Source organism: Macaca thibetana, chromosome 11, assembly GCF_024542745.1.
Source record: "Macaca thibetana thibetana isolate TM-01 chromosome 11, ASM2454274v1, whole genome shotgun sequence".
Classification (NCBI taxonomy): domain Eukaryota; kingdom Metazoa; phylum Chordata; class Mammalia; order Primates; family Cercopithecidae; genus Macaca; species Macaca thibetana.
Genome location: NC_065588.1, coordinates 94953645 through 94979885, shown reverse-complemented (window position 1 = coordinate 94979885; position 26241 = coordinate 94953645). Strand labels below are relative to the sequence as shown.

General features: G+C 39.6%; 1 protein-coding gene across 2 annotated transcripts in view; it reads right to left on the bottom strand.

The window, feature by feature from the left end:
• The window catches only part of APAF1 (apoptotic peptidase activating factor 1), an 89677-nt gene that overhangs the window by 52056 nt on the left and 11380 nt on the right, over positions 1–26241 (bottom strand). Inside the window, exons 5-14 of one of the 2 annotated variants that reach the window (XM_050749319.1) lie at positions 23208–23391; positions 20303–20415; positions 20066–20197; positions 16771–17009; positions 16170–16337; positions 14818–14949; positions 11280–11393; positions 10629–10813; positions 4674–4800; positions 1828–1953 (exon numbers count right to left, since the gene is read on the bottom strand). In XM_050749319.1, coding sequence (XP_050605276.1) covers positions 1828–1953; positions 4674–4800; positions 10629–10813; positions 11280–11393; positions 14818–14949; positions 16170–16337; positions 16771–17009; positions 20066–20197; positions 20303–20415; positions 23208–23391 — 1520 coding nt within the window. Of the gene's footprint in view, positions 1–1827; positions 1954–4673; positions 4801–10628; positions 10814–11279; positions 11394–14817; positions 14950–16169; positions 16338–16770; positions 17010–20065; positions 20198–20302; positions 20416–23207; positions 23392–26241 lie in introns of those variants that run through there. The other variant, XM_050749320.1, reaches the window with a different exon arrangement.

Genomic DNA, 26241 nt, shown 5'->3' with positions numbered 1-26241 from the left:
TTCAACCCTGTTACTGCTCCCAGTTAATGTAAGCTTGCTTGCGCAAGAGACTTCATCTCTGAATCTGTGTCCTCTTCTGTAAATGGGATCAACACTTACCTTGCAAGCTGTAGCAGGAAATTGATAATGTAATATAATAAGGTGTGTAGTATAAAGACTCTTATAGTATTCAATTTTCAGTAAAAACTAATCATCATTCTAGCTACTATGTAAGACAACTAAGCAGTCTATGCCATAGAACAACAAACAAAAGAAATAAATTACCTAATGAACTTTCACTGGGATTTTGACTTTTTAGAGGTACTAATGTCCTTTTTGCATTTCCTTTGTATCTTATCAAAGCACTGATTAGAATCCCCAGAGGTCCAGAGACTTTATCTTCAAGTTCTTTAATAGGTATTTCTGCCTCTGGCTTAGAAAATAGAAACTCATTATTATTTCCTTTTACTCCATGTAGCTCTGACTTTGGAACTGCCCTCAGTGGCCACCTCCAAGTCTGACTCAGAGTCAGAGTAGAGGCTACAGAGTGAATTAACTGTTGGTTATAAAGCCACGAGTCCAATCTATCAAGAGGTAGATTTTTCCAAGGTCTCAAATTTAGTCTGGACATTCCATAGCCCTCTTCAAGTAGGTGAAAACTTCAGGAAAACACCCAAGGCGAATTTCTTGCCCACTCCACCTAGCCAGATCCAGTACTCCAGATTCAACTCCTTTGAGAAAGTGTTAAAGTAAGGTCTCTCTTCCATATATCAGTGATAACACCCACAAGCCTTCAGTTTCTCTTGAATTCTATATTAGTATAAATGCTCCAGCTAAAAGCCAAATTTGGGAACAAGAGAATACTTAACGAAGATAAAAATTACTCTCTGGTGGGGCACGGTGGCTCATGCCTGTAATCTCAGCACTTTGGGAGTCAAAGGCAGGCGGATCACTTGAGGCCAGAAGTTCAATACCAGCCTGGCCAACATGGCAAAACTCTGTCTCTACCAAAACTACAAAAATTAGCCGGGCATGGTGGTGCACACCTGTGATCTCAGCTACTCAAGAGGCTGAGGCATAAGAATCAATTGAATCCTGGAGGCAGTGATTGCAGTGAGCTGAGATTGCACCGCTGCACTCCAGTCTGGGTGTCAGAGCAAGACTCTGCCTCAAAATAAATAAATAAAAATTACTCTGTTTACTTTTCTCTATTTATTTTTTAGACCAGTAACATATTCTTAGTTTGTTCATCCATCTGGTTTTCCACTGAATTTATAAGCCAGTTCATAAAGGTACACAGAAAAAATTGGGGCTGCATTTTAAAATTGTATCTTACAACAGGAATCCCTAAGTTTATGCAGCAACACTCCTAATCACAATGCACTCAAAGATTTCAACTGATATTTAACCCATGGACTTGTCTATTAATGGCAGACAAACTCATTAATTTGTCATTGATTTTCCCCACTGCCTGTTTAATCCTGAAGCTGATCAACCTAGGCATTTTTGCTGGTGTTTAAAAATAAATAATTTTCAGGTCAGGCACAGTGGCTCATAATTATAATCCTAACACTTTGGAAGGCTGTGGCAGGAGGATCACCTGAGCCCAGGAATTGGAGTTTACGGTGAGCTATGATCATACTACTACCCTCCAGCCTGGGCAACAGAGCAAAATCCTGTCTCTTTAAAAAAGGTAAAGAATTTTCAGATACTGTTAACTTACAACGGATCAAGTTAGTAGATCAGCAGGTGATAGTGCTTTAACTCTACTAACTCTGGTCTCATGATTATAGAAAGATAAAATGAATTCTGTTGTGATTACAACTCAAGAGGAAAAGATTTTCCTACCTTCACTTTTTTATCCACTGAGCAGGTTGCTATAAATCTGTCATCCGTAGAGAATGCACAACAAAGCACTTCATCCTCATGAGCCTTGATTTCTAAAAGTTTCTCTCCTGTTTCAGCTTTGAACATCTGCACAAGTAACAATAAAATATTTTTATAATAAACTGCTTAACCATAGGTCATCATTCAATAAAAATCTTTAAGTGAGTTTAATCATGTCATTTTGCAAAACAGAAAGAAACCTTGGCAAAGCTACTCCCAAAATCAGAATTTCTGCCAGAATGTGTATGCGTTAATGTAAATAGAGAACTATTCACTATTAAATGTTTCTAAATATCAATGAAAATGTTACAGGATCTTTGCGGTGTTGTTTTTCTGGCCAGAAACTTCTGTGGCTGATGGCGCCTTTGCCTGAGTTTTGCTTGGGCCCACTGGTCTTGTTTCACCCACTTGGCCTGACAGGCTGCGTTCAGATCATGCTACCAGCCTGGGTCCCAAGCCTGCCAAGGGCGAATCAGGTGTGGAAAGGCAAGGCATGTGTGAGCAAGCGTGGGGTCCAGCCATTGCGCACAGACGTGCTGACTGCTGCAGTGGGGCAGGCAGCTCCAGGTGCCAGCATGGGCGCTGGCTCTCTGTGAGGCTGTGGCTGGACCAGGCACACCACAAGCAGCTTACACGGCTGGCACCAGGGAACACGGTGGTACCCAGAAGCTTGGAGATGCCAGGAACCGCAGGACCCCAAAGAGGGAGTCACAGCCCTAGCTTGGGGAGTTCCCAAGTCTGGGCTTCCCAAAGGGCCTCAGCTCTTCTTTCCTTCTCTCCACTCGCAATGTGGCAAGCAAGGGGCATGTCTCAGCCACGTTTGTATTACAGCTCTTTTAGCCTCACCATCTGGGGGGTCCCAAGTTCTTGTCCTACAACCAGGAAGAATGTGGTACGCTGACAGGTGGAGGGTGAGCAAGACAAACAGGAGCTTTATTGAACAAAAGAATAGCTCAATAAACCAGCGGGGGGCAGCTCCTTTCCACAGTTCAGGAGTGGGTAGGCAAGTCTTGCTGACAACTGTTCAGCTATCAGCAGAGAGCGTAGCTCCTCTCAGCAGCTGGTCCTCCTGTCATCTGCACAGCTCTCAGCAAAGAGGGGGCGCTAGAGTGGGTTGCTCCTCTCTGCAGCTGGTCGTCCCAGTGTCTGCTCAGCTCTGGCTAAGCCCGGGGCTTTTATGGGCTTCGGAGGGGAGAAAGTACGTGCCAGCTGGTCCATGGGCAGACATGGGCAAGCCTGGAAAAGGTACTACAAGTTCCCACTCCAGTCCATTCAGTTCACACCAGCAGCCCAGCCCCCAGCCTTCAGGCCCTTTGCGGCCTGAAGGTGAGGCCTCATTGGGGACCCACCCCCTTCCGCCCAGGAACCTGTCTGCCTCCTGCTGCCATTCATGGCACCCAGGCTGTAGGTGCCAAGGGGAGCCCGCAGGCCAGCATCAAACTGCCCTCAGCACCCCCTCAGCTTCCCTCCTATGCTCACCGGCGCCCAAAATCCGGAGGGGGCTGAGGCAGCAGGGGGCTGGCATGTCAGCACTGCCCCAAGCATGTGCACATCTGGCAGGGCTGCAACAGCACCCAGGCTCAGCCCCAGCTTTGCTCTGAGATCAGAGTGGGTGCCAACAACAGGGAGAAGTCAGGCAGCGGGAGCAGGTACTTCCAAGCCTGCAAGGACAGGGGGTCCTTCCAGGGCCCCCAAGAGTACAGGGATACCTCAGTCTGCAGCCACAGCTTGGGCAGCTACAGCTGCACCAGGGGGAAGGGCTCCTGCCTGCTCTGTCGAGCCAGAGGCCCGAGCCTGCAGCTGTGGTTTGGGCGGCTGCAGCTACACCCAGGAGGGCAGGGCTCTGGCCTGCTCTGTGAAGGAGGTTTCCAGATCCACAGCTGTGGCTTGGGCGGCTACAGCAGCACCCAGGAGCTCCTGCCCTGGCTTGGGCGGCTACAGCAGCACCCAGGAGCTCCTGCCCCAATTCAGAAGGGGTGGGGCTCCTGGAGCATGCAGCCCCAGCTGCGACTCCCTGCTGCAGCCAACATTATGGCAGCAGCCACTTCAGGCTGCCCCCTGCTGCCATCAAAAAGAAGTGTCAGAGCATAGCTTCAGTTCTTGAGACTACTTTGGCAACTTCTTAACAATCAAATAAAACATTTCATTTAATATGTATTCTCTCTGGAACTCAAAAACCAAAATTAATAAAATTACTAATAAAGTACACATATAGACATAAGATATGGAGTCATAATCTTGCAAAGACTAAAAGTATCCTAAATACAAGTTTTAACTAATTTCATCATGTTCTCTGCAAAATCAAAAGGCAGAACACAAACATTAAGAAAAGTACTCATTCACATTTTCTGAAAACAAAGGTAATCTTAAAGGAAATTCTTTAAAACAGCTTAGGAAATAGTCTAGTCCAGTTCCTATTTACAAGAAAAAAACCGATGCCTAAGACTTTGATAAAATAAGTATTTTCTTAATCACTGTTTTTTAATCACAGCCCTACTTCCTGTGCTATGAAGCCCTATGTCTTCTAACAATTATTTCCTCACTACCCTGAGCTGACAAATGGATGGCTGGGAACTGACTGGCAGGATAAAGGGCACTTCCTTACCATCTGTAAGTTTAGAATTAGGAAAACATGTAACTGTATCCTTTAAATCTCTAGAGAAACCTTTAATAAAATGTTCAAGGAGTTGGATTTGTCTGTTATTTCTAAGTTGCAATTTTCTTGAATTTTAGGATTTAAACATACTCCGATATGCACAAAACTGTATACGTGCCTCTTTGCCTGTTTCTCAAGAGATGTGTTTTACCTGTAAGGTTTTATCAGCTCCACAAGAAGCTATTCTCTGACCATCCTCAGAAAAGCAGGCATGGTAAACAGCATCTGTGTGGGGGCGGACAACTAAGCGGGAAAGATTCGTGATGTTTTTTTTGTTTCTAAATACAGGGAAAAAATGAACAGAAATTCAATAAATGAGAGTAAAAGTAACTATTTTCTTTCAGTAATAAAATAAACTGTCTTTTAACAAGGTTATGTTCCCCAAAATACAAAATACTTAAAATCAAATTACTAACATGCAAATGACAGCATAGATCACCAAAAGAAAAGAAATAACAAAAGTAGCATTTGTAAGAGAAATGTTACCCTTTATTAAGCAACCTGTCATGTGTTACAAATGTCACTGAGTTGGAAGAAATCTAATTAATCAAATTAATCAAATCTAGTTAATCAACAAGTCACTTTCTATTTTCCTTTGATACATTAATAATGATACATGTGCTGATAAACCATTATGTAAGGATACCTTCAAAAATTCACCATCTCTTTTTTAAAATAAAAATCATAGCAAAATGCTCATTTCCTAACTGAAGGAAATGCCCAGCATTATTATAATGATGTACTTTAAAGCTGCTCTTCTCAGCCAGGTGTGGTGGCTCATGCCTGTAATCCTAGCACTTTGGGAGGTCAAGGCAGGTGGATCACCTGAAATCAGGAGTTCAAGACCAGCCTGGCCAACATGGCAAAATGCCATCTCTACTAAAGATAAAAATTGGCAGGGTGTGGTGCCATGTGCCTGTAATTCCAGCTACTTAGGAGGCTGAGGCAGGAGAATCACTTGAACCTGGGAGATGGAGGTTGCAGCGAGCCGAGATCACGCCACTGCACTCTAGCCTGGGCGACAGAGCAAGACTCCATCTCAAAAAAAAAAAAAAAAAAAAACTGCTCCTCTCAAACTACAACTATTCAGACATACCAAAAAGATAAAGCAACGTCATATTCTTTGTATCTTAATCTAATGAATACCAACTATTCCACTAGTATAGATATCACATTACTGCTCATAGTATCTAAAGTATAAAGGGGCCAGACGTGGTGGTTCACACCTGTAATCCCAGGACTTTGGGAGGATGAGGCGGGAAGATCACTTGAGGCCAGGAGTTCAAGATGAGCTTGGCCAACTCTACTCATCAGAGATGGTGAAACCCCATCTCTACTAAAAATACAAAAATTAGCAGGCATGGCAGCACACGCCTGTAATCCTAGCAACTCAGGAGGCGGAGGCATGAGAATCACTTGAACCCAGGAGGTGGAGGTTGCAGTGGGCCGAGATCATACCAATGCACTCCAACCTGGGTGACTGAGTGAGACTCTGTCTCTAAATAAATAAATAAATAAATAATAAAGTGTAAAGGAATGTAATGTGTACTTAAAACAGAAAAAACTATTACTGCAGTGTCAGAACTTCATATACATTACATCCCTGTCACTTTAAGTAAATATGTCAAATAGTGTTGTGCTTATTTTAAAAGTCAAGGGTGGGCAGTCAGACAAATCTAACCTCATTTATATTACTTATTAGATGTGTAAATGAGCAAATTACTTAACCTAACAAGTTTTTATTTCTTCATATGTCAAATGGAAGTAATGGTATCTATTCTAAACAGCACCCCACACATAAAGGTGCCACTATTATCATTCTTCAAAAAACCACACACAAGACAGATCAAAGTGATAAAAGTGAACACAAAGGTAAATGATATTTAGATCCTGCCTAAAAAGCATTACACTTTAGTAGAAGTGATAAAAAAACAAAAACAGGGCCGGGCGCGGTGGCTCACGCCTGTAATCCCAGCACTTTGGGAGGCCGAGGCGGGCGGATCACAAGGTCAGGAGATCGAGACCACGGTGAAACCCCGTTTCTACTAAAAATACAAAAAATTAGCCGGGCGCGGTGGCGGGCGCCTGTAGTCCCAGCTACTCAGGAGGCTGAGGCAGGAGAATGGCGTGAACCCGGGAGGCGGAGCTTGCAGTGAGCCGAGATTGCGCCACTGCACTCCAGCCTGGGCGACAGAGCGAGACTCTGTCTCAAAAAAAAAAAAAAAAAAAAAAAAAAAAAAATGTCCCTCCATATTGATGAGGGACTTGTTCTAGGACCCACTACAGATACCAAAATCCATGGATGCTCAAGTCTCTTACATAAAATGGTATAGGATTTGCATATATCCCACCACATCCTCCTCTATAGCCTAAATCATCTATAGATTACTCAAAATACCTAGTACTATGTAAATGCTATGTAAACAGTTGTTATACCATCATGTTTAGGAAATAATAACAAGAAAAGTGTCTATGTTCAATACAAACATAACCATCTACTTTTTTTTTCTAGTATTTTCAATCCACGGTTAGTTGAATTCACGGATGTAGAACCCACGGATACGGAGGGTTGACTGTATAATATAAGAACTAGAGTGATGACAACTAGAAGAATAGATAAGTTCTAGCAAAGTTAAGAGGATTCGATTTTAAAATGTTTTTTACGTCTGCTTGATCTATCTACTCAATTCCTCAAAGCTCAGAAAGTGACCTTCATAATAATGGATATATAGTAGATGGCTCAAAAGTACTAGATAAATAACAAATGAATGACTGAACAAATAATTTCACTGAAAACAGAAACTCAAATTAAATTTAAGCTTATACCAACCTAAACCTTTCTATAGTAAACACCAAAAAAGTTTCTAGTACTCAAATAAAGCATCCTTTGAATATGGCCTGGTCAAACACAATTTTAAAATAAGTTATAAATAGCTAGCCATTTTATGAGAGAACATCACAAGGAGAAATGCAGTTGACGTGATGGCAGAAAACAGGAAGAAAAAGTAAAAACTCAACAATTCACAAGAGAACAAGAACTAAACCTATGCCCTTTGATCAGAGCAAGTATTAAGATTAGATTTCAGCCACTAACTAAAACATGAATTCATTCAATATTTCACAAATTTATACTGAATACCAACTATACGGACCAGAAAAATGCTAAATGCTATTCTTAGTAACAACAACTAATATTTATTGAGCACTTTCTATGAACTGGGTGCTGTTCTAAGTACTATATGTATGTCTATATGTTTATAGACATACATACACTCATTTAATCCTTACAACAATGCTATAAAATACAATCATTAGGCAAAAGAAGTTAAATAACTTTCCCCTTACGACACACAACTAATAAATAGCAGAGCTGGGATTCAAACCCAGGCAGTCTACAGCCAGGGTATGTTATTTTAACCTCCAAACTATTTTACACTTCAGAACACATGGACTAGTATGAGAGAAAACCAAGTAAACAGATAATCACTATAAAGTGTGACAAATGCTATGATATGGGGCAAACAGTACTCTCAGACAGATCTAATCTAGCTTCCATAAGTTAGGGGGCTGCTCCTCAGAGAGAGAGAGAGCCCTCCACAAGAAAGTGTTAAAGAATGGTCATCTCTGGAAAGTGGGAAGGTAGGAGAGAAATGGCTAGTCTTTGACTTTTCATCTTACATCCTATTACTATTGTTTTTTGTCTTAATCAAGAACACGTATTATTTAAAATAAAACCAGCTGGGTGTTATGGCTAATGCCTGTAATCCAAGCACTTTGGGAGGCCAAGGAAGGAGGATCGATTGTGTCCAGGAATTTGAGATCAGCCTGGGCAACACAGTGCGACCTTATCTCTACAAAAAAATAAAAAATTAGACATGGTAGTATGTGCCTATAGTCTCAGCTACTCAGGAGGTTGAAGCAGGAGGAATGCTTGAGCCCAAGAGGTCAAGGCTACAGTGAGCAGTGATCATACCACTGCACTCAACCTAAGTGACAAAGTGAGATCCTGTCTCAAAAAAAATAAACAAAACCAACAAAAAACTAAACTTATATTTTAACTAAAAACATTTTTTTAATTCTCTCAGATACCATTCTCTCCTTCATGGAACCCTCCCTTACTTCACTACTAGATTTTGAACTCCTTAGGGGAAAGACTTCACATCCAGTAACAGTGCTTAGCACAGTAGAGAAACTCAAACGCCAGTGCTTAGTATAGTACAGAAACTCAAATGTTTCTTGAACTAAACTGAATCAAGAAAATCACCTACAGCAGTCTGACTTATTTGGAAAGAGGGCCTAATGCCATAAAGATCCACAGATACCAACCTGGACTTCTATTTAGATATAAATTACACAAATGAAAAGAGAACCACTAATATTTATTATTTCAAGCTATAAGGGAAGCATGACATATGGAAGGAGCATGCAAAATAAAGCCAGGCAGACCCAAGGTGTTTTTTTGTTTTTTGAGACAGAGTCTCGCTTTGTTGCCCAGGCTGGAGTACAAGTGGCACAATCTCAGCTCACTGCAGCCTCTGCCTCCCAGGTTCAAACGATTCACCACGTCCAGCTAATTTCTGTATTTTTAGTAGAGATGGGGTTTCACCATGTTGGCCAGGCTAGTCTCAAACTCTTAACCTCAGGTGATCCACCACCTTGGCCTCCCAAAATGCTGGGATTCCAGGCATGAGCCACTACGCCCGGCCACAAGACCCAAGGTTTAAATCCCATTCAGCAAGTCACATGAACTTAGCCAAGTCCAAATCTCTCTGTGCCTCAATTTTCTCATTTGTAAAACAGGGCAATTTTAGGTATTTAAATTTTTATAAGGTAAGGATTAAATAGAATAACTTGATTATGTAGCATCATAACAGGCATTAAAAAGATGGTATTAATATCTATCCTTTTTATAAGCTGACAAGATTAAGGTAAGAGCAATAGAAACTCCTTTAAGAGAGAATAATCAAGGCCGGGCGTGGTAGCTCACGCCTGTTAATCCCAGCACTTTGGGAGGCCGAGGCAGGCAGATCACGAGGTCAGGAGGTCGAGACCATCCTGGCTAACACGGTGAAATCCTGTCTCTACTAAAAAATACAAAAGAAAATTAGCCGGGGATGGTGGGAAGCGCCTGTAGTCCCAGCTACTCAGGATGCTGAGGCAGGAGAATGGCGTGAACCCGGGAGGCGGAGCTTGCAGTGAGCCGAGAGCACGCTACTGCACTCCAGCCTGGGCGACAGAACAAGACTCCATCTAAAAAAAAAAAAAAAAAGGGAGAGAATAATCAGGGTTCAGTGGTCATTTAATAAGGACTATGTATGCAAAGGAAAGTGCAAATTACTTTACAGCCATTATCTCATTTAAATCTTCACAGAAGGCCAGGCGTGGTGGTTCATGCCTGTAGTTCCAGCACTTTGGGAGACCGAGGCATGCAGATCACTTGAGGTCAGGAGTTTGAGACCAGCCTGGCCAACATGACAAAACCCCGTCTCCACTAAAAATATAAAAACTAGTCAGGCATGGTGGTGGGCGCCTATAATCCCAGCTACTTGGGAGGCTGAGGCAGGAGAATCACTTGAATACGGGAAGTGGAGGTTGCAATGAGCCAAGATCACGCCACTGCACTCCAGCCTGTGCAACAGAGTGAGACTCTGTTTCAAAAATAAATAAATAAATAAATAAATACAATCTTCATGGAAATAGCACTTATTTCAAAGGATTTTACACATGAGAGAAGAACCTATAACTTGTTCAAAGTCACAGAATTATTAGGTTTTAGAACTGAAGCTCAAACCCAGCTCTGTGGCTCCAAAGTCCATGCTCTTCACCACTATACTAAATTACAGTAAGTCAAGCACTTAGTACTGAATATTTAGGATAATTTGTCAAAATGTCTTACAGGCATCTATTTATATGGATTCTTTGAAAATACAATCATTTTCTCCTATGCTTACTTCTCTAGAACTTTTCAATAAGTAAGAATGCTTATTAAAAGTTCCAGCCCTTTTGAAAGTAGTTAAATCTTCCTGGAGTGAACGTATTCACCACCTGAAAAATAATGACATAGTTAGCGCACCGCTCCTGTTGGTTTCTCTCCTAACCTACTTACATCCATTCCAGGTAAAGCATTCCATTATCGACCTCCTGCTTGGCCTGCAGCTTAGCTTGCTGATAAACTTCTGAAGTTTCCGGCTCACAGAGACCCAGTTGTACAATATTAGGAAATGGCTGTCGTCCAAGAAGGTGTCCATTTAAAGATAAAAACTCCTGAAAATTCTCACTGACTGCACAATCCTATAAATAAACTGAAATCTCTTAGAAACACAATCAGAGCCAGGATCTGACATTTTTCTGTTTCTGTGATCTTGCCCCTTTAAAAGCTTAAATGAAATATTCTTTATGTGAACTAAAATTGAACAGCCAACCATTAGGTACCAAATACATAGGCATCCTCTTCTGACTTTTAAACATAGGGTAAAAAATCTCATTATCAAACACATTTCTTAATACATTCTTTTTTTTAAAAAAACCACTGAACATCTTATTTTCCCAGCTTTTAAACTTCAATCCTACCTACTTTCCCAGTAGGCTGGGAAGCAAATTAATTAGAATCACCAAAGATCAAAGGAGGGAAATTATCTTCACCCCTTCTATTCTCTTCACCCCTTCTATTCTGCTCATCCCCATCATTAAACCTAGAATTAAATGTCAAAAAAATGATATTCCTTTAAGCACTAACTTTTCATATTAATATACATACCTTTTCATCTAGTATATGTCTGTATTCCACAAATTCATGAATCAGATGAGCAGGGCCTACAAGTTCTGTTTTTGCTTTAATCCAATCCAGGGAAAACATTAAAGCACAAAGTTCCTTTAAAAAAAAAGTAACATCAGCAGCACTGTTAGAGATCAAAACATTTTAGGTATAACATCATTATCCTCACACTACTAAGAGAAACAGTAAATATCTAGAATTTAAAGGATGCAAAGGAAGCAAGTGAGAAAGAATACATCTATAGTTCCAAAGAATCATAAAATGGGCCTCATACTTTAGCTCCAAATAAACCCCGGTTGGTTAAAAATTTAAATAGAAAATAGAAAACATTTTAAAATACTACAAAATACAAATAAATATTTTTGTAAGCTTGTAGTAAAGGAAATCTTTGTAAACATGACCCCAAAGCAAAATACCAAACAATAAAAACTGCACTTAACTACATAAAAAAGTGTATTTAACTACATAAAAATTCAAATCTTCAATACAGTAGAAAGCAATATAAATTAAACTCAAGACCAAAGAAGTTTTTAAAAAATACTTATTTGTAACATATATGATAGATGAGGGCTTCAGTATTTATTTTTATAGAAAATTATTTTTATAGAAAATTCTAATAAAACAATAAGAAAAAGAAAAACATTGCAAGAGAAAAAATAGGTAAAGGAGGTAAAAGCAAAGGATGAGAGCCACAATTCACAAAATAAAAAGTATAGATGGCCAAAATCTCATTGGTAATCAAAGTGAAACAAGAAACATTTACCATTTTTAAAGTATCAGATCTCTAAAGATGAAAGGAGTAGTAAGAATATTAGCTGGGGCTGGGCACAGTGGCTCAAACCTACAATCCTAGCACTTTGAGAAGCCGAAGAGGGTGGATCACTTGAGCCCAGGTGCTTAAGATCAGCCTGGGCAACACAGTGAAACCTCATCTCTTTGAAACATACAAAAATTAGCTGGGTGTGGTGGTGCATACCTGTGGTCCCAGCTACTCAGGAAGCTGAGGTGGAAGGATCACCTGAGCCCAGGAAGTGTAGGTTGTAGTGATTTCAGCTGAAATCATGGCAGTACACTCCAGCCTGGGCAACAGAGTGAGATCCTGTCAAAGAAAGGCCAAGGGCGGGGAGGGGAGGGGAGGTGGGGGGGAGGGGAGGGGAGAGGAGGGGAGGGGAGGTGGGGGGGAGGGGGGGAGGGGAGGGGAGGGGAGGGGAGGGGAGGGGAGGGGAGGGGAGAGGGGAGAGGAGAGGAGAGGAGAGGAGAGGAGAGGAGAGGAGAGGAGAGGAGAGGAGAGGAGGAGGAGAGGAGAGGAGAGGAGAGGAGGTGAGGTGAGGTGAGGTGATTAGCTGGGATCAGAGGAAATGAATACTTTCAACCACTGCTGGTAGGCATATAAAACGGAGTACCCTTCTGGAGAGCAGTCTGGCAATCTGTACTAAAATTTAAACTGCACATACTATTTGACCCAGAAATTCCACTTATAAAAAAGTATCCTAAGAAAATAACCATCAACCAATTGTCCATCAACCAATTGGCCATTCATAATGTAGCTATACAATGAAATAACATGCAGCTTTAAAAATCATGTCACTCTATATAAATGACAAGAAAAGATGATGATTCAATATAATTAAGTGGTAAAAAGCAATATATGAGACTTTCTATTATGATCCCATTTGGTTTTAAAGGACAAGTGTATTTATAGAAGCAGCAAAATGATCTAGAAAACTATACACAAGAGCATTAGCAATGGTTGTGATCTGTTTTCTTTTTTATAGTTTTTTTTCTTAGTTTTCCAATGAAAATCAACCATTACTTTTAAAGTCAGAAAAAAGGCTAAAGAGAACTGAATCTGCCACACTATCATATATATATCATATATATATCATACATATACATATATATATCATAAGCTTTAAAAAGGTACATTGGTTCAGTGATTCTACTTCTCAGAATTTGCCAAGGAAACAACATAGGTACAAAGATAAACAAGAATGCTCATTACAACATCATAAGGATAAAAAAAACTGAAAACCTAAATGTTCGATAATTAAAGTTTGGTTAAGTAAATTAGGGCACAGATATTTATTGGAATGCCATCATTCCAATATACATTATTAAATGTGAATATATTTTGCTAGATGAAAAAAACAAACTACAACAATTTACTATGTATTATAACCAAGAAATAACATACCTGAGCATAGAAAAATTACTGAAAGTACTTATGGTTTTCCAAATGTAAACATTTTGAGTAGCTACTTGGGAGTCATGACTTCAATCAAATACCATCTATGTGCTAACAATTCCCTATTTTCATGTTTCATCTATAATTCTCCCCAGAATTCCAGACTCACATATCTAACCACCTATTCAATATTTCCAGCCAGATGTCTTAATAGGTTTATCAGACTTAATATATCCAAAATGAGTTCTTAACCATCCCCATTCTCTGCAGGAAAAAGCTTGTTCTCCCACAGACCTCTATTTCAGTTCATGGACTCCATTCTTTCCATTGGAGTTGGAGTCATCTTTGATTCTTCTTTCTCTTTTAATGCGTATCAAACCCATCAGCAAATCATGATGATTCTACCCCTCTATCATCACTTTCTTTCCCCTTCCCTGCTCTCTCCTTCTTCTAAGCACTTAACTACCCACCGAAATACAATAAATTTGTTTAATGTCTGCCTCCTCCCAGAACATAAACTCAATGAGAGCAGAGACTTTGTGCCTGTGCTTTATCCTCTTAATGAAGAGCATTATACATAACAAGCACTCAATAAATATTTATTGAATCAATGAATATACTTTTCCACTATCCATTTCCTCTCAATGCTTACAAAATAAATCCATACTGCCCAAGAAGGAAAGCTACTAGTAAGAAGAGGATTAATTCTGAGGTGGTTCATTTACTAGTTACTAAGGTACCTTTTCTAATCACTACAGGTAAAAACAAAAACAATTGCACAGGCTACAATCCCATTTTTACTAATAAAAAAATGATACTAATAAAACAAAACATGTTTATGAACAGGACAGCAAAGCAAAATACCAAACAACAACGACAACAATGGGAAATTTAACTACATAAAAATTCAAATCTTCAGCTGGCTGCAGTGGCTCATGCCTGTAATCCTAACACTTTGGGAGGTTGAGGGGAGTGGATCACTTGAGCTCAGGTCGAGCTCAGGAGTTTGAGACCAGCCTGGGCAACATGGTGAAACCCCATGTCCACCAAAAATACAAAAATATTAGCCAGGCATGGTGGCGTGTGCCTGTACTCCCAGCTACATGGGGGCTGAGGTGGAAGGATCACTTGAGCCCAGGAGGTTAAGGTTGTAATGAGCTGAGATTGTGCCACTGCACTCCAGCCTGAGTGACAAAGTGAGACCCTGTCTCAAAAAAAAAAAATTCAAATGGAAAGCAATATAAACAAAATTCAAGACAAAAAAATAAACCAGAAAAAAGCACGTAATGGAAAAAGGAAAGTCAGGTAAAATAATTTTTAAATGGGTCATCTTACCTTGTGCATCTTGGCACTGGCCATGTGATAGGCCAGAAAGTTGTACCAATACATACAGTCTTCCTGATCTGGTGAAAGAGTATGCGGCTGGTGATATCTCTGAAACTGAGTGATTATCTTTTTATGTAGATCCTGCAACCCAAATGAAACGTTTCAGAAGCCAGAAACAATTTTATAACCTAAGCATCACAGTAACTTCAGCTTCCAAAGCTATTAAGAATGCACAGAGAGGCCAGGCTTGGTGGCTCACACCTGTAATGCCAGCACTTTGGGAGGCCAAGGTAGGAGGATCACCTGAGGCCAGGACTTCAAGACCAGCCTGGGCAACATAGGGAGATATCCCTATGTTTTATTTTTTACAAAAAGATAAAAAATAAAAAAACAGTCAGGTGTGGTGGCACGTGCCTGCGGACCCAGCTACTCGGGAATTAGCTACTCAGGATCATTTGAGCCCAGGAGTTTAAGGTTGAAGTGAGCCACTGCATGCCAGCCTGGGCAACACAGTGAGACCCTGTCTCAAAAAAAAAAAAAAAAAAATATATATATATATATATATACACACACACACACACACACACACACACACACACACACTCACAGAGAGAGAGAGAGAGAGAGAAGCTCCCCACAAAATAATGACTTTACAGTGGAGAAACCTGGCAGATACCACTTTAACCAAATTATCAACATTAACATCACCCATAATAAAACATATCAACACCAACAGTCTGGGCATAGTGGCTCATACCTACAATCCCAGCACCTTGGGAGGCCAAGGCAGGTGGATCACTTGAGCCCAGGAGTTCAATACCAGCCTGGGCAACATGGCAAAACGCTATCTCTACAAAAATTTTTTTAAAAACCACCAAGTACTCTTAGCATATGATGCCACTGAGAAAGATACAACATCATTGGTATTCTTGCCAAATATGTGTAACTTCAATGTAGTCAGGAGAAAACATCAGACAAAACCAAATTTGGGTATACTGTACAAAATTACTAGCCAGTACTCTTCAAAAGTGACAAGGCCACAAAAGATAAAGACTGATAAATTTTCACAGATTTGAGGAGACTGAAAAAATGACAAGTAGGGAAACAAGACAATCACATGCAATACGGGATCCTAAATTGGCCTGGACCACAAAAAGAACATGTAGATTAACGAACAGTATTGTATCAATGTTAATTTTCTGGCTTTAACAACTGTACTATGGTTATATAAAATGTTAGTATTAGGGGAAGCTAGGTGAAGGACTTATGCATAGAAACTGTCTACTATTTTGTAACTTTTCAATACATCTAAAATTATTTCAAAGGAAAAAGAAAAAAAAAGTAAACCAAGATTCAAGTACCTGAAGCTGGCTGCAATTCTTCTCTGTAAGAAAATCTACTTGAAGATCATGTAAATAATAACGAAACGACTTTCCATTCCGATCACAAAATAAGAGAGACTTATTTACAAACTCCTGCAGTATGTCTTCAACTTCTTCAGTTTCCATGTCCCAGAGAATACATAACACCTAGGAATCATTGTAAGTATTTAATATGCCACAAAATGACCAGGACTGTAGACAGGTATTATCACACACACACACACACACACAGGTATTATCTCACACACACACACACACACACAAAAACTGTATCTTAAAGCCCTAAGTAAGAATGTCTCATTTCTTAAGAAGAAACCCAACTACTCCTCAAGATAGAAAAGAGAAAGAGAAGTCAGATGCTTCTTCAGCTGCACTAGCACCACAAAAATAGGTTAACTCCTGAGTTCAACACAGAGCCCTTAATGGAGGCTAACAGCAGAGGGACTTCTATACCCAACACCCCACCACCTCAGTCCCCTGGGTCTTATTCTTCCAAGGTTCTCTGTAACAACATGCTCAGTACTATATCAAAGCTTACATGCAATAAATACCCAATGATAAGGATCATTGATCCCATTACCTTTGTAGGCACCTTAACGTCCTTCTGAAGGATGGAAAGATCTGTGTAATAATATTTGATGTCTTCTCTGAGCATTTCAACACTTATAGACATGGCTTCATCTAGAGCCTCATAATCATAAGACGAAGATTTCCTTATTCTCTTAAACTGCTTATTCTGAAGTTGTTTGAGGTAGTACTCCCAGCGATTGGGAAAATCACGTAAAAGTGCACCAATTAAAGATACTACAAGGGGAGAGCCTTTAAAAAAAAAAAAAAAAGGAAGTCACTGTGCTAATACCATCCTATTTTGTCACTACTAAGAATCAACTTACTTACACTACTAAGAAACAATTTCTGCTGCATGTTATCAAAAGCCTTAAGTATTTATCACTCTTGACTTCACTTCTAGATATTTATTCCCAAAAAAATTAGAAATAAGATTTAATTTAATAAGTTCCTGATTATTAAGTCAAAATAACATAGATCAAATCTGGCTAAGATGTCGTTACAAAAAAAAAAAAATACATACACATATATATATATATATATATATATATATATATATATGCCAGCCTGAGCAACATAATGAGACCTTGTCTCTACTAAAAATAAAAATTAGAAATATCAGCCAGGTGTGGTGGTACGTGCCTATAGTACCAGCTACTTAGGAGGCTGAGGTAGGAGGATTGCTTCAGTCCAGGAGGTTGAGGCTACAGTGAGCCATGATGGCACCACTGCATCCCAGCCTGGGAAACAGTGTGAGAGCCTGTCTTAAATAAAAAAAAAAAAAAGAATGATTAAATTTAAGGATATTCATCACAGCATACTTAGAACGGTGAAAAAAATCTTAAATAATGTAAACAATGTCCAATAACAGAGAAGTGGTTGAATAAATTAAGATATATCAATATTATGCCACTGGTAAATTTTTTTCAAAAAAATATTTAACAACATGGGAAAATGCTCAAGATATATAAAAAGGGTAAGGTCAGCCAGGCGCAGTGGCTCACGCCTGTAATCCCAGCACTTCGGGAGGCCAAGGCGGGCAGATCACAAAGTCAGAAGATCAAGACTAGCCTGGCTAACGTGGTGAAACCTCGCCTCTACTAAAAATACAAAAAAATTAGCGGGGCATGGTGGTGGGCACCTGTAGTCCCAGCTACTCAGGAGGCTGAGGCAGGAGAATGGCGTGAAACCGGGAGGCGGAGCTTGCAGTGAGCCAAGATCACGCCACTGTGCTCCAGCCTGGACAATAGAGCGAGACTCCGTCTCAAAAGAAAAAAAAAAAAAGGGTAAGGTCCAGCTGGGTGTGGTGACATGCGTCTTAGTTTTAGCACTTCAGGAGACTGAGGTGGGAGGATTGCTTGAGGGCAGAAGTTTGAGACCTGCCTGGGCAACATAGTGAGACCCTATCCCTACAAAAAAAATTAAAAATTACCCAGGTAGGTGGTGAGTATCTGCAGTCCCAGCTATTCAGGAGGGGCAGGAGGATTGCTTAAGACGAGACATTCAAGCCTGCGGTGAGCTGTGATTTTGTCACTGCACTCCAGCCTGGGTGACAGAGCAAGACCCTGGCTCTTCAAAAATAAGGGCAAGATCCAAAACTATGTATACATAATCTCAATTTTTAAAATCTTTGTTCTAAAAGACTGGAGGCAATACTCTCATGATGCTAATAATTATCAGATTATGGATAATTTCTATTTTTTCTTTATAGTTTCACACATTTTCAAAATGGACATGCATCACCCTTTGTAATAACTACAAATCAAGCATTTTTCCTAAGTGTAAGATTTCTTCAAAAATAAACAAAACTGGCCAGGTGTGGTGGCTCAGGCCTGTAATCCCAGCACTTTGGGTGGCCGAGGCAGGTGGATCACGAGGTCAGAAGTTCAAGACTACCCTGGCCACGATGGTGAAACCCCGTCTCTACTAAAACTACAAAAATTAGCTGGGTGCAGTGGCACACGCCTGTAATCCCAGCTATTAGGAGGCTGAGGCAAGAGGATCACTTGAACCTGGGCAGCAGAGGTTGCAGTGAGCAGAGATCACGCCACTGCACTGAAGTCTGGGCGACAGAGTGAGACTCAGTCTCAAAAAATAAATAAATAAACAAACAAAACTGTGTCTCTATTTGATGGCAAAATGAAAAATAAGGTGGCCAGGTATGGTAGCTCATGCCTATAATCCCAGCACTTTGGGAGGCCGAGGCGGGCAATCACCTGAGGTCAGGAGTTTGAGACCAGCCTGACCAACATGGCAAAACCTCGTCTCTACTGAAAATATAAAAATTAGCCGGGCATGGTGGCACATGCCTGTAGTTCTAGATACTCGAGAGGCTGAGGCAGAAGAACTGCTTGAACCTGGGAGGCAGAAGTTGCAGTGAGCCAAGATCACGCCACTGCACTCCAGCCTGGACGACAGAGTGAGATTCCGTCTCAAAAGAGAAAAAAAAAGAAAAAGAAGAAAAATAAGGTATTTCCAAGCATAGCAACAATGAAAGAAATAATTTTAAGAGTTGATAGATTTGACTGTATAAAATTTTAAGCTTCTATATGTCAAAAGAATACAACAAATAAAAAGTACACAAAAAACTGGGAAACAGGCTGGACATGGTGACTCATGCCTGTAGTCCCAGCGCTTTGGGAGGCTAAGGTAGGAGGATCATTTGAGGCAAGTAGTTCAAGACCAGCCTGGGCAACATAGCGAGATCCTATATATAAATTTTACATTAAAAAATTGTTTTACTGGGAAATAATACTTGTAAAAATATGACAAAGAGCTAATAGTTTCAATTTTTAGAGTATTTAGAAATAAGTTAAAAATGCTTATATCAAAAAAGAAAAGTGAGTCAAGGATAATTTCTTAAAGTCAAGGATAATTTCTTAAAACATATTCAATAAACAAGTAAAAAGTTTAACTTCACTAACGAAAAATGCAAATTAAGACACCAGTTTTTACTTACCAAATTAGAATACTATTTTTATAAAATCCCAAGCAAATACAAGTTTTAAATCTGATTCTCACTATATTTTTAACTCTGACAGCAGAGGTCACATCTGTGTCTCACTTCTCTCGCTAATGTGGTCTCTAACACACTGTGGGTAGATAGTAAATATTATTTTAATAAATAAATAAATACCATAATATCATGTATCCATTTAAGATATCAGAGAAGAACCTAAAATACTAAATCTCCCAGAAAAGTTCTTGGATGTTCATGTGCTAAGTTATCACATTCGTTAGCTTAATTTACAAAAGGGAAATTATATAACTCCCTATAACCTCCTCATAAACAAAATAAATAACCATACCTTTACATTCTTTTATAATACTATGAGCTTGTTCTGGCAAATCTGCTTTCTTCATATTAACAAAAAGGGATAAAATTTCAAGTCCTTTTTCTTTTCCTAAGGAACTCTCCACAGGGACTACATATTTAGGACCTGCAAACAAAAATCACAAGACAAAGTAAGTAATTTGGTATGCCACATATTTAAATGTAATTGAATTAAATATAAAGGTACTAAAAAGTTAATGAATAATCTTACCCATTACTGAATCTGTAACACTCTTGTCTCTAGTTGTAAGAAGAATCTGACACTGATTGTCAAAAGCTTTCAACACCCAAGAGTCCCAAACATCATCCAAGATCAACAGAGACCTAATTTAAAAAAAAAATTAATCACTAATGACACTTATTTTAAGCTTCCTTTTAAAAAGATAATCACACCAGTGTCTTTTAAAATCTACCAAATTAAAAATTTTTTTAAACAAATAGATAGCTAGGTTTAGGAAAATGAGTCTTCCTCTTTGCTACACTCTTTTCTCAATATGCTGATTCAAATACGGAAAAAAAAAATTAGAGACTTCTTTCTCCTCAAACCCTAAATCAGAACATATTAAAATTACAGATCCTACCATAAAAGGTTCAGCCACCACTTACTGAGTGCCTTAAAAAAAAAGGGGGGGACCATTACTATCCAAGTAATGGGATTTTCCAACTCAGTCTTTAAGCAACAAAACCAAACTAGAACTGAGCTCAGGTTAGCATTAGAATGCATCATACAGTAACGATGATATGTAACCATTTTTTACCTATAAAACTAGCAATTTCAAATGTTGCAACCTAAAAGAACATTACCTTTCATACAAGTGGTTTTTTTTTAAACAATGTGTTTATTCATAGTAACTAAGAACCTCTATATCAATTCCCAATTGGTCTCTCTAAAAACTTTTCTAACCTCACTAGAACAGATGAGGGGAAAAAATATAACTAAAACCTGATAGCATAATTATACACTAGCATTTTTGTCTAAATGACACACTGTGGCTGCACGTTACAAAAAAATACTCTAGGCACATATATAGGTTGAAAAATTACAAAAGCATAAACCAAATGAGACTGAGAGATTAAAAAAATATGCCTGGTTTTATAAGCTAGTCTGACACATCTGAAGGTGGCTACATTATTTTACTCAACAGAAGTCACTTTTATTTTTGCAAAAAAGGGAAAGCAGAACTAGGGTAAAGTTACCAAGCAATTAAAGAGGGAAGGGTTAGTGATCTCAATCCCTATTTCCTCTATATAAATCAATATCAAGAGAACGAGGGGCTAGGCGTGGTGGCTCACGCCTGCAATCCCAGCACTTTGGGAGGCCGAGGTGGGCGGATCACGAGGTCAGGAGATCGAGACCATCCTGGCTAACATGGTGAAACCCCATCTCTACTAAAAATACAAAAAATTAGCCAGGCGTGGTGGCAGGTACCTGTAGTCCCAGCTATTCAGGAGGCTGAGGCAGGAGAATCACTTGAACCCAGGAGGCGGAGCTTGCAGTTAGCAGAGATTGCACCAAGATAATATAACAAGTATGCATCAGAATCACCTAGTAGGCTTTTCCCAAAAATACTCTTCTCACCCTATATTCTGATATTAATACCCTTACCAATTTGAGAATCACTGCCATACTCAGCAACTGCTACAGACTGCATCCTTGGGTGCATTATGGCATTTTTAAAAAGTGCAGAGCCACTACCTCTCACTCAATATACTATAACATTCCCAAAGAACGCTTTATTTATCTTTATACTTGCAGCACTTGGCCCAGAACCTGGCACAACACTCAATGTTGGTTAAATGAACAAATGAAAGAGAGGCTGTTAGATGACAGAAATCAAATTGTTGACTGAATCCAAGGTTATACTCTTAAGACTAGCAGCAGCTAAACTGCTGTCTCCCTTTTGGCTAATGAAAACGGTGAAACACTTGGTAACAGTGCCTGGCACATAATTATAATGGTAAGTATTTGCTGAATTAATTAACTGTTGAACAAACAAAACAAACTCACTCCTGAAGTATATCGAAGTAGAAGAGTCACATGTATATTTCTAGAAACTAAGACAAAAGAAGAGCTCCATTAAAAATCCTTCCTGACTTTTTTTTAAATTGAAATAGGGTCTTCCTCTGCCATCCAAGCTGGAATACAGTGGCACAATCTAGGTTCACTGCAGCCTTGATCTCCCAGGCTCAAGTGATCCTCCCACCTTAGTCTCCTGAGTAGCTGGGACCACTACTGAATGATGTACCACCACATCAGACTAATTTTTCTATTTTTTAGAAAGACAGGGTTTTGTCATGTTGCCCACGCTGGTCTTGAACTCCTGGGCTCAAGCAAACTATCCATCATGGCCTCTCAAAGTGCTGTGACTACAGGCACAAGCCACTGTGCCTGGCCCTTTCCTGACATTTATCAGTTGCCTGCATTTATTCTCTCTTGTTCTATGTTAACCCATTAGAAATAATGGATTCAAAGTAAGAAGTCTGCACTTTCTAGCAAAGACCACTCACAAACTCACCTACTTAAGACATTCCCTGAGAGCCTACAATCGTACATATGAGACAATGTGATAGATAGGAAGCAAAGAAAAAAAGCAACTTTAGGCCAAATGGCAGCCCCTTTTTTTTTTTATCTTTTTAAATACAAGAAAGAAAAGCAAGAAAGCAATGGTTCTTTCTCTTTTCTTTTTCTTTCTTTCTTTCTTTTTTTTTTTTTTTTTTGACAGTTTCACTCTTATTGCCCAGGTTAGAGTGCAATGGCACGATCTCGGCTCACTGCAACCTCCGCCTCCCGAGTTCAAGCGATTCTCCTGCCTCAGCCTCCCGAGCAGCTGGAATTACAGGCACACGCCACCAATACCTGCCTAATTTTGTATGTTTAGTAGAGATGGGGTTTCACCATGTTAATCAGGCTGGTCTTGAACTCCTGACCTCAGGTGATCCAAACGCCTTGGCCTCCCAAAGTGCGGGGATTACAGGCGTGAGCCACCGCGCCCGACTGCGATGGTTCTCTCTTATCCTCCTTTTAGGACAGCAGGAAAAAGGCATGATGTTCTCAAGAAGTCAGTAGTTGCATCTTATTGGGACTTCACACACCAACTAAATTTGACTATCAGTACCTTGGGTGTTTGCGAAGCATCAGAATGCGAAGACGGTCTTTAGCCTCTTCAATGTTAAGTGGAAGCCTCTGGGAAAAACTCTCATCTTGATCCAATCGTGTGCAAAGATTCTGCAGTTTCATCAGAAGTCCAGATTTGTCTTGTTTCCCAACTGAAACCCAATGCACTCCCCCTGGGAAACAATCTAGTGAGGGAAAGAATAATGAACTTAAGGCCTTTCAACAGGAGTCCTCCTTTAAATGGTTTTACTGTTAAGCATCAGATTTACTCCAATTTTCAGTCCCATCATATCTTTGACCTCTCTTGATTTAGAGTATAAATTTTACATGCAAGATATTGGTAGGCTTTATATCCTGAATCTAAGACAAGTTGAAGATGTGAAAAAACTGAAGTTTGGAGTAAATCTGTGGCTTATCAGGAAAATCTTACCAAGTAAAGTTTTATTAACTTTGTCCTGTGTTGTCAATGATTGCTGCACAGCAGTTTCTAAACCTTGTACTCCTGACTTTTTGGGATGGCAATTCTTTGTTGTAAGGGACTGTCCTATGCATTATAGGATGTTTAACAGCCTCTTTGGCCTCTATCCACTAGATGCCAATAGGATTCCCCTTCACCAGTACTGACAAACAAAAATGTCTCCAAACATTGTCAAATGTCACCTGGGGGGGTGCAAAATCACCCCTCATTGAGAACTACTGATGTCCTGGAACATATAACTCACCCATTATGGTTTTCTTATACAGATTTAAAATAGGAAATTAGATTCAAGTCTGGCTCTACTGCTTACTAGCTAAGCAATCTTTAGCAAATCATTTAACCTCAGTCTCATTTGTTACACTGAAATAAGGTTGTCTAGCCCACCTATTTCAGAGTTGCTGTGAAAAATTAATGATATAAAATATGTGAATTTGCTATGTTAAGCATAAAGGATTAAAACAAGATGTTAGTGTTATGGATCTGAGAGCAACTTACCAATATTAAGCTTCGAACTAGTAAGCACTAGGAATGGCCATGATTATTATTACTGTTATCATCATCATTGTTAATTGAGCCATAAAACATCTTGAAATACATATTTTTATTTATGTATTATCAGGAGCCAAAATCTTAAGTCTTCATAGACTATACTTAATCACCTCCACATAAATATACATATATAAAAAAGAGGGGTCCCCATGTGTAAAACACGGTAAACAGTAGCATTAGATCATTCCAGTAGCATCAATCATAAAGATTTATGTGATCTTAAACATAAACATACCAAAAAAAGCAAAAAACAGACTCAAAAATAAATGAGTTAAATTACACCAAAGGGCAATTTATTTACTGGTATTCACAAATAATTAAATACAAATATAAATCACTATTTTAAAAACGTAATCACCCAAAAGAGATACTTGCCTATACGCACAAATATCTATTTACATCAGATATTTATTGGGCACTATTCTAAGAGTTCTATGTATGTTCATTCATTTAATACTATAGCACACTATCAAGCAGACACTATTACCTTCATTTTGAAAATGAGGAAACTGAAGAATAGAAAAGTTGAGTAATTTGCCCAAAGTTACACAGCTAATAAAGCAAAGCTGAGATTCAATCTTAAAGCATCAATGTTCAACTTCTACACCATTCTGCATCAACAAGAATATTCACTGCAGCATTGTTTCCAACAGGAAAAAGCTGGAAACAACCCACAATGTCCACCTTAACCTACTATCCCATTGCAGGCTTCCAAAGTCTCAGACAGGCCCAACTGAACCTTGTATGTAAATGAAGTTTGCAGTACTGAATAGGACTTGACATTTTAATTATGGAAATGAGACTTTTTATAACTTGAAGTGACGTGGAGTCTTTGAACCTGCACAAGGTCAAGGAAAGGATCAGTCCCAGAAAAGAGGAAGTAAGCAAAGGTCTGGATGAAGCCATGAAGAGCAAATACCTACTCCATTTCCCAGCATAGAAAAAAAAACCGGTTTTCGCTCCAGATAAGGAGAGGACTAAAGAGCCAAGAGTATGTGCTAAGAAGCAACTGAATGATGGGCAATAAAATGATGGACAATGATGGCTCAAGTCTAGGAGAGGACTGATAGTATGAATAGAGAGGATATTCTGGAATCAATGGATGAGAAGTCTTGGTAAGTCTATAGCAATAAACTTGAAGAATAAAATAGGTGGAGGCGGGTAAAGAGTAGAAGAGAATGCTCAACATCAAGATTTCAAAAGTGCTGTAGTTCTAGTAATGACAAGGATCAGGGTCCAGCCTGTAATCAGGGAAGAGTTAAGAAATGGCCACAGGAGGCCGGGTGCAGTGGTTCATGCCTGTAATCCCAGCACTTTGGGAGGCTGAGACAGGAGGATCACGAGGTCAGGAGATCCAGACCATCCTGGCTAACATGGTGAAACTCCGTCTCTACTAAAAATACAAAAAATCAGCGTGTCGTGGTGGCAGGCACCTGTAGTCCCAGCTACTCAGGAGGCTGAGGCAAGAGAATGGTGTAAACCCGGGAGGCAGAGCTTGCAGTGAGCAGAGATCACCCCACTGCACTCCAGCCTGGGCAACAGAGCGAGACTCCGTCTCACAAATTTAAAAAAAAAAAAAAAAAAAAAGTCACAGGAGACAAAGTGGTTAAGGAAAGAAGAGGCTAAGGTTTTGGATGACTCATCCACATAGGTATCAAAATCACTAAGAGTGCTAACAGACAAAAGGGCATAAGACGAAGGTTAAAAGCTAAGAACTCCAATCGTCAATGAATAAGATGGTGATTACATCAATAGGAAAGGTTAGAGACATGAACCTCAAAGCATTCAGCTGGAGAAGGGAGTATTAATGGTCTGGATGAGGCAACAGAGAGCAAGAACAATGCCCACCCATTTCCTGGTGCTAAAGTATGTGGGATATAAAGGAAAAAACTTGCCATGTCACTTAAGAAGGTTACGGAGAAGGCAGTATCCTCAGGAAACTGGCCAGTTTCAGATAAGGCAAGAAGGTGAATATTCTAAGAAGCTGATGATACAAGAGAGTTTCCTG